This window comes from Festucalex cinctus, chromosome 13 (assembly GCF_051991245.1).
Source record: "Festucalex cinctus isolate MCC-2025b chromosome 13, RoL_Fcin_1.0, whole genome shotgun sequence".
NCBI lineage: Eukaryota > Metazoa > Chordata > Actinopteri > Syngnathiformes > Syngnathidae > Festucalex > Festucalex cinctus.
Window position 1 is genome coordinate 25,890,014 of NC_135423.1, and position 9,486 is coordinate 25,899,499.

General features: G+C 37.7%; 1 protein-coding gene and 1 long non-coding RNA gene across 2 annotated transcripts; one reads left to right on the plus strand and one right to left on the minus strand.

The window, feature by feature from the left end:
- Positions 1-319: 319 nt before the first annotated feature.
- LOC144033800 (uncharacterized) lies at positions 320-5,614 on the minus strand. Its single transcript, XM_077542143.1, has 7 exons — positions 5,019-5,614; positions 4,074-4,290; positions 3,299-3,462; positions 2,392-2,557; positions 2,025-2,248; positions 1,679-1,886; positions 320-566 (listed from the first exon to the last, which is right to left on the minus strand). Exons 1-7 carry the CDS (start codon positions 5,076-5,078, stop codon positions 454-456), a joined length of 1,152 nt encoding a protein of 383 aa, XP_077398269.1. The 5' UTR covers positions 5,079-5,614; the 3' UTR covers positions 320-453.
- LOC144033803 (uncharacterized) lies at positions 5,226-7,305 on the plus strand. The gene is made up of 4 exons (XR_013288081.1): positions 5,226-5,591; positions 6,264-6,323; positions 6,405-6,467; positions 7,047-7,305. It is a non-coding gene; the product is annotated as an uncharacterized LOC144033803 (long non-coding RNA).
- Positions 7,306-9,486: the final 2,181 nt, after the last annotated feature.

The window sequence follows — 9,486 nt, forward strand, 5'->3', positions numbered from 1 at the left end:
ACATCAGCTCATACATAGTTTTGATGCCTTCAAGTGAGAATCTACAAAGGAACCAACCATTCATGAGAATAAAGCAAATGCATTGTATAAGAAAGTGCGTCCAAACTTCTGGCCTGTACTGTGTGTATAAATAATATAAATAAAACCAACAGAAGTTTTGAATTAAGTTTTTACAGTAAAAAACATGTTGAAAACTATAAAGTAAAGATATGCCAGCAACAACAAATTTCTACCATTTACCATATCACCAGTTACATGAATGATGCAGTCTTTCAATATCAGTAAAAAGGAAAACATGACTTTTAGGCAAATAATTATTTTAACAAACTTTATTAACAGCAGTGAACAGCTATCTTCAAACAATTTGTAACATAACAGCAGTAGATTCACTGCTTTTATGTTGAACCAGAACCATGTGATAACTATTTGGAACTCACCATATAAATTTTACATTTAAGAAGATGCAAGACTAAGTTTACTTTTGCCACAGAGTTCGGTAATCTTCGCATTGATCGTGCTACCAATGCTGGAGACCTGGGTCCCAGGCCACTTCTCAAGCGTTGCACCTATAAAAATATATCCCCCCCCAATAAAAGTCACAAGTCACTACGAAGTATGGTACTGTATCATTACATATTCATATCTCAAATTTTGCATATAAAAGATATGCATGGAGAAGTTAACAAAAAGGACAAATATATTGTTTTGCACGTCTCCACAACCAGCACAGCTGAGGATCATTATCAGCCTTCACGCAGAGCTTGCTGATAAGCTGATCATTCGAAACACCTGTGTTGCTTGTGGGAGACATGGAAAACAGGCTGGATATGGGTACTCGAGGACCGCGGTTGAGAACCACTAAAGTATAGGACACTAACCATAGGCTTCTACCCGTCAGCCCTTCTTTCGGATGTCAATGTTGCAAATGATATGAGGAGATCGATTTAACCTGCAATATTGTTTCCGAAAGGTGAAAAATATATAATAAAATAAACAAAAACATGTTCTTTAAACATGTTGTTTACAATAAAGAATTGTTTTGTCTTTTCTGCGTTGACATTCAAATCGACTTCCATGTATGTAACGAATCGGGAAAAGGGGGGGTCACGTATGCCGTAAAGCAGTCATCTTGGTTGAAAAGTTATTGTTGCTTTAGAATCTGCTATCATAAAAAATTGGTATGATGCATTTAATGACTCTTCCTTCATTTAAAGGGATCGTTCGGCTTTTTTAACATGAATCACAATTTCATCCTCACCTCCCGTGTGTGCGATCAGCACTGACTTACCCCTGACACCAGTTCTGGTCCGGCGTTGGACGAGAGGAAAATAGTCCAGCAAGCTGGCTGGGGTCACGGAAATAAAGCGTTTTTCTTCTAAAAACTATTTGTTTTAAAAAGTGTGATACATTTCCATCACAATACTCTTTCCTGAATAAAGTCAGACGCCATTACCGCCAGCCACTACTTTTCTGTTTGTTCGTATCACTGCGCGGCGCCCTGTAGAACGCTAACCGACGCACTGCAGCCAGCTAGCTGATACTTCCGCCTGAAGTTGTTTGCCTTTTCGGCAAAAAAAAATCCGAACGATCCCTTTAAGTTCCTTGTCTGAGGTAAATAAATTTAATAAAAGCACTGGTCTACAGGTAAAACACAAAACATGAAAAGTAGAAAACGTACTGTAAATGGCATCCAATTTTATCTTGTCAAGGGGTTCACGAGCATCTCCACCTCGTTTGCCTCCTCGGAGATTGCTCACCAACAGTGTCTCAATAGGGAAGACTGCAGTGAGCAGATGCCTCACAAAGATTGTGGCTGAATTTGCATTGAGAGCATAGGCCCATGACAGTTTCTCGATCATTACTCCAGTCCCAGGATAGATCTCCACCTGTAAAGCACACATGATGAACATTTGGGATTCAAATATGTACCCATGAAACTGGAAATAAAAGGAGATCAGAAAAGTCATAATCGTTACAAGTTATTGAGATCTACCCACTGCATTAATTCTCTAAGAAACAATTACCTTAGAAGACTTAGAGTCAACCCGTGGCGGAATGTCAGACGTGGGTTTGGGTTTGACACTGGACATGGCAGATGTGGATTGCAGTGAACTGTCATATGAAGAACTGGCCTTGGACTGTAGATAACTTTGTTTGGGCTGTGAAGGTGTGATAACCTCCACCCTGGATCTCTTAGGTACAGCCACATCAATTAGCTCTTTCATGGTGCGCAGAAGTTCTGGCACATCTAAACACAGTACAACCACAACAAAACATTGGTTATGATCATTCTTCAAAGATTGCCAAGTATCCTGTCATACAGTTCATTACAGCTTTAAATGATGTAGACATAAAAGATCTGACAATTTAAATAGTGACATGAAGGAATACCTTGAACAACCAAATCCTTCAATTTAGCATTTTCTTCTTCCAAGTCTCTGATCCTTTTTTTGAATCCGCCCACATTTGTTGGACTTTTAGTAGGAGAAGGCTGTGAACATTCGTACATCTTCAGAAAGTCTTCTGCAGGGTCTTTACTTGTGAGAGCCATTGACTTCTAGGTGTGAAGCAGAATAATTCACAGAAAAAATAAAGCCTCTGTTAATGGTGGAATTTAGCAGTTGATCTGTACAGATAACAGATTCAGTAATAATACTAATAATTTGTTAATAGCTAGCAATGAACAGCCACTTATAGTAGTGCTCAATTATAATTTCAATTACTACACTACAAAATTACAAAAGCGGCACAATTGTTTAAAAAAAACAACAACAAAAAACACTTACATATTTGGATTTTTTAAATGTATATATTTTTTAAATTTTATTTTAAAACAACTACCGGTAATTTAATTAATGTGTTTCGTCCAAAAGAAACTTGCATAATGGACTTCCGACTTCCGTGTTTCACACGTCAGCACTATTTCCGGTTGCTGTTTGTGACTTGTGGGGCCACGTCCCTGTGCTTGTCATCGATGGGTGCGAGTGTGTAGTGTGTCTGTCTCAGTTGTCCAAAACAGTTCAGAGCGGTGAGACGCCTTGCGCGGTCCCGCCCATCGGCAGGGGCGTGTGGTTAGAAGGCGCAGGGGTAGAGGTGCAAGTATTGGAACGCGGCCAGCAGTAGCCATAAACAGCACTGATGTGTGAAACCCAGAGGTCCGTGACATCTACCCCATTGTAGAGATTCAAATAATTTTATTTGTATTAATATTTTTGCCCTAACCGCTTGCTACATTATATCACAGAGAAATATGCTCAACATAAAATAGCAAAAAAAAGTTAATTGATGCCAGTGCTACCTTGACTTGCATTGGCTGAGCCTGACTCTGCATCTCAGTGTCCGTCGAGCCATCTGAATCATCCTGGTATTTTTTGGGGGGGACTGATACCCTCTTGGTCAGCGGTGCAGGTTCATCTTCCTTAAGTAGTGAGTTGAGTTTACGGGTTGCCTCAAAACGATTAACTAAAGAATATAGGTAGAAAACAATCAAACAAACATATACTAAAGCAGCTAGTTACTACTTTTTATGACACCAAGCCACATTGTGACTGAAGACAGTTGCAAATAGGGGGAACTGCAGATGAAAATCAGTGTTAATACTTGGTAGAATACCGGTATGTTATTTTGGTCATGGGTTTATAAACCTCATACAATGTACTGTGTATGGTAGTCACAACTGGGAACACATACTGAACATCACAATGTCACAATAGAACATCTAAAAGCAATGGTATAATTTATGTCAGCTCAGGGGTCATTTATAAGAAAATATGTAAGCACTGATGTAGACTGCCATGGTTAAGAGTTTAGGTTTAATTTCATTGTATTTTAATGTTGCTCATACATTCACTGAAAGCTAAATTAAGTGTCTATTTGTGATGGTTAATGTAACTTTTCAGCTGAGAGTTGACAATGTTTCAGCATTTTGTAATGGAATTTTAATGAAAAAAAAAAAGCACTTCCATTAGAAAGTTCCACCTTCTACCTTACATAATAATCATACAAGGTGCACAACAAGTACTGAACTGTAGTGAGGACAACGTTGACTTTAAATCATGGCAACACAAACTTACCACAAACAAAAATGACAGTGCCTCTGTAGTGAGGCCACCCTCCTCGTTGTTTCTTCCCATGGCGCCATTCGATGAAAGCCGAGTAGGTGGCAATGGGATTCCCATGATCGTCCATTTTTGAGTCATCATATCCCCTTATGGTCTCTGTTTTTATTTCACTGAGTTTACCAGCATCCTCCCCTTCATTCCACCGCACCACAGCAAACCTCCTCTCCATCTGTTCATCAAATACATTAAATCATTACTTTGCTTGGCAATCAATTAATGGCCAAAATACCCATGTAAATAAATGTTAATCATAAGCTTTTCTGGGAAAAAATATGTTATATACACAGCAAAAAATGCTATATTTTATGAAGTAAATATTCACTGTAACTTCTCATTGTATATGACCATACATCGTGGATATATAATTACAGGCAGCTAAAAAGCATTTTTCAACATTAATTAACATAGCCTACTAATAAATTACAAATTCGCAATATTAAATTGTGTTTGATGTTTGTTAATGAGAGAATATAAAAAAATCTCACCGTTAATCTTCATGAGACAAAGTGTGAAGGTTCTGGTAATCTAAATTTAATATAGCCTAAACAAGACAATGGTGCAGAAAGTGTACTTGTAGTTCTCACGCTCGTCACTGCAAAATATCCACTTCGTTTCTTAAATTAATTAAAAAAATATATATCTACAAAACCTAATCAACATTTCTTAGTCATTTGGATGTGTATTTTTGAACATTCGGCCAACGTTAGCTGAAGGATTTATTAGCTTACCACTAACGTTAGTTATACGGCCGCCGTTAAACATTGGCTATTCGGCTACCGTTGACGTTAGCTGGAATTTTTTCTTAAGTTTTTATTTTTGTTGATTTAACAATAAAATCTGATACATATCAAAATTTAACAGTCTAAAATATAAACTCCTGTATACCAATTTACTTACCGCTAATATGTCGAGTTTCTGCCAGCTGCAAGATTGCCGCTTCTTTTGAATGAAAACCATTCGTTCGTGGTGTGTCACTTTGCAAGATCTTCCGGAGGGAGGAAAAAATCGCGAGGACGGTTGAGTCAATTGAGTCAATTATTATTATTATTATTTATTTATTTATTTTAGAATAAGAAATTGTTTTCTAATGTCTGTAATTGTTGCAATACAGTTGTTCCTATAATCTTGTGTTTGTGCACGCAATGAAGATGAAACATGTATTTAACTAGGAACCGTTTGTACACACCCGTTTCAAGTAAGACCGCTGACAGAGAGGGAACTACATCCGGTTCAGTGAAGCTTAATTAACTTTATCTGATCGATAGTTTTTATATTATTGACGTTTTTTTTTTAATTTGCGTCACGATTTCACACTGTATCCGTGCTTAAGGCCGATAAGATTTATTCTTAATTAATTTGTTTTAGGGGATTTTGGAGAAACCTTCAGTTGACAGCTATGCCAAAACGGAAAGAAAGACAACGTCAGAAAACGATGATACCACAACGAACTTTAACAAGATGGAAAAAAAGGTATGACTGTGATGTATGTCTCCTACTGCAAAGTTTATTCTATAGTGCTGAACTTAAGATTTGCTGTGCATTGTTTTAATAGGAAAATCGAGACAAACAAAGAGACAAACAGTAAGCGTTGGGAAAGCATTTTATATATCTTATGTTACTATGAACATCCATAATGATTGTGGTGGATGGCAACACATGTCCAATGGCTTACATTAGCAATCTAGTAAAAAAAAAAAAAAAAGTGAATAAAAGAGCCTTGGAACAACTTCATTTTTATGCCAGGCCAATGCTGGTAAGTCCATCTAACTGTATGATGGACATACCAGCATTGGCCTGGCCTGGCCTGCAACAATATGTTAGATTCCAACATATTGTTGCATCCAAATGCTTTAATACGAACAATAACAAACAAACAAACAAAAAAAACCTTTAGTAAACTAAAGACAATTTTGACATTTTAAAATGCTGGAGTAGAGTGGTTCATATTGAAGCAATTAATTGGACACTGCAGTCTATTTGGTGGATTGACCAGTAGTAACCTTGCGGAAAACGGAATCGTATTTATTTATGTATTATTATGTATTTATTTTTGTATTATTTGTTTAATTGTATGCATGGAATTATCGGTGAGTGCTGTTAAACTACAGTTATTTATTTCAGTCGTTAATCTGTTTCATTTAGGAAAGTGATGATGGTAGCCAAATAGAAGAGCAGACAACAGAACTTCTCACAGTAACACAGGTGGGACAAAACTACAATATTATACAAAGTCACCCTTTCTTGTTTTCTTTTCATTGAGTTGATTAATTATATCCTTCTCAGGAAACACATGAAGGTGCTATGGAGATACAACAGCAAATAGCAGGATCTTCTACAATGCTACAGGTCAGGCAAATAGACATGAAATTAAATTAAATTGGCAGTAGAGAAACTGTGACAAAATGAAGATATTATTTTCTGCACTCCTAGTCAGCTTCACTATGTAAAAAAAAAAAAAAAAAAAAAAAAAAAGTTTGTGTGATTTTCTTCAAGATTTGTCAAACTATATGTTTTTGGAAACCTTACAGCCTAACAAATCAGAAAGTGTTTTTGATAAGTTTTGTTTTTTTAGGTATAAACATCCAGATTACCGGATTTAAGATATGAAAAAAAAAAATCAAAGATATAAAAAAAACCTAAAATATCCACCCATATATGTCTCATTTACAATGTAATTATCTTCACTGGATTCCTTTCCCCTAAGAATGTGGATTTGGCCACTAAAATTTTGATCTTAGGTCATCCTTGAGGCGAGATAGAGAAATTCGTTTTTAAAAGTAGCCATTTTTAAATGCCCAAAATGGCAGATATAACAACCTTGGAAAAAAATGGCAACAAATATTTTCTGATTTGTTAGGCTCTAAGGTTTCTTCTGTTTATTGGTATTTATTGGTATATTGGTGCTTCTTTTTAAAATAATTTTAGGACAGTGTCTCTCAAGAAACTTGGGATATCTACTCCCATGGACTGACAGAAGAACAAAGTATCATTTCAATTCTCTCCTTTGCATTGAAACACAACACTACAGAAGTGTTGATTGAGATATTGTGCAATGCATGTTGTCAGTAAATCAAATATGTCACTGGCAGTGATTGTTTTGTTGGACTGTAAAAATTCAGTATTGCCATTTGTAATGTACTATTCTCATATTTTCAACACAATTAAAATTCAACTGAAAGACTGGAGTAAATGAGTTGTTTTCTCTATCAATTCCCCACTACATTTTGAATACGGTGTAATTTAAAACTAATATGCTTTTTTTTTTTTTTTTTTTTTTTTTTTTTTTTAATGCATATTACCCATTTAATAATTATGAAAGGTAAGTCAAAATAATTAATATTCCAGTAACTTATTTGTCAGAATTATGATTCCTAGTTGATACAAGTGTGGCTTGCAAACTTCGGAACAAAAGGAGAGGTATTTCAACTTTTATTTTTAAATGGGCGGGCGGTATTCTTAATGCAGACGATTGCCTCAGAAATTGGCACGCTAGAGGGCCCCTCTCATCAAATAGTTTTTGGCGCAAGTCGGCCGCTGTACGAGCAAGCCCCCCCCCCCCCCCCCCACACACACACACACACACACCCCTACACACACACACACACACACACACGACGATTGTTGCGCAGAATGTTGGCCCCTTACAATACAAGTTAAATGATGGTTGTTCCACTAAGTTTGATAATACACACGCGATCTACTAAGGTAATTATATGTAGAATTGCTGTCATATATATTTTTTTACTAAATTCCCAAACTATATATGTTTCGGATTGTACAACTTTACTAAGGATTTTATATCTGATTCCACTCTCATATATGACACTTACAAGTCTCATATAAAATAGATACAAATTTTACAAAACTTTTGTAGATCTTTTCCGTATGGGATGTCAAGACAAGAAATGGAAATGGACCAGTGACTGTCAGAACACATTTCAGGATGCTAAAAATGCATTGACCACATCTGAGGTGTTGACACATTTCAACCCTTCTTGACCAATTCAGCTGGCATGCGACGCATCACCCTATGGAGTGGGTGCTGTCATCTCTCATGTGTTCCCAAATGGTGAGGACAGACCGATTGCGTTTGCATCCAGGACACTGAACAGGGCAGAATTATGCTCAACTGCAACGGGAAGCATTGAGCATCGTGTTTGGGGTTAGGAAATTTCACCAGTACTTGTACGGTAGGATGTTTACACCGGTCACAGATCATCGGCCTCTGACAACTATCCTGGGACCACACACAGGAATACCATTTCTTGCAGATTCACGTCTTCAGCGGTGGGCTTTACTGTTGTGGGCACACTCCTACACTATCAAATATCACAAATCAGACTCTCATTGCAACGCAGATAGACTTTCAAGGTTACCACTCCCTGTTACGAAACATGAATCAAACACAGTGGAAATCTTTTACTTCAGGAATGTTCACAGAGCACCAATAACGGCGTCCCAAGTGAAAAAGGCGACACGTATTGACCCTGATTTGTCAGTGGTTATGGACATGGTCATGAATGTACGTTCAGTAGATGATACCTCTACCTTGAAACCTTACATCAATAGGAGGTGGGAACTTACCGTCCAGTCCGGGTGTCCGCTGTGGGGAAGGAGGATCATCATTCCACAGTCGCTGCGTGCCAAAATGTTAGATCAACTTCACGCCGGACACAGTGGAATAGTGAAAATGAAAGAAATGGCAAGAAGTTATTTTTGGTGGCCAGGCCTGAACAAAGAAATCGAACACCTGGCTATGAGTTGTTCATCTTGTCACAAAACCCGAAACAATCCACCAGCAGCACCACTTCATCCATGGGATTTTCCTCAGGACCCATGGTACCGCATTCATATTGATTTTGTGGGTCCCTTTGAAGAGAAAACGTTTCTAGTTGCTGTCGATGCACACAGTAAGTGGCCCGAAGTAGCTATGATGAATCCACAACATCTGAAAAGACAGTTGCGGAACTGGGAGAAATCTTCAGTAGATTTGGAACACCTGTCCATCTTATTTCTGATAATGGCTCTCAACTCGTGTCCAAAGAAATGTCAGATTCCTGCAAGCCAATGGAGTACAGCACATCAAGTCGGCTCCATACCATCCTGCGACAAATGGGCAAGCAGAGCGATTTGTGCAAACCTTGAAACACGCATTGAAAACATCACAAGGACAAGGGACTCTCCACCAGCGACTACATGAGTTTCTTCTCAAGTACCAGACCACACCACATTCAACCACGAAGGCATCACCAGCTAGCCTCATGTTCAACAGAGAACTACGGACAAACTTGGATCTTCTTAAGCCTCCAGCAGTGAAAGACATTGTTCAGGCAAGTCAAAGAAAACAAATATTGCATCGGGACAT

Coding starts and splice junctions, on each gene's coding strand:
- LOC144033800 (XM_077542143.1), bottom strand. CDS start 5,078: ATGGTTTTCATTCAAAAGAAGCGGCAATCTTGCAGCTGGCAGAAACTC. Junction 2,558..3,298: donor CTCAGCCAATGCAAGTCAAG/GTAGCACTGGCA, acceptor CTTCACACCTAG/AAGTCAATGGCTCTCACAAG. Junction 1,887..2,024: donor TTGACTCTAAGTCTTCTAAG/GTAATTGTTTCT, acceptor TGTGCTTTACAG/GTGGAGATCTATCCTGGGAC.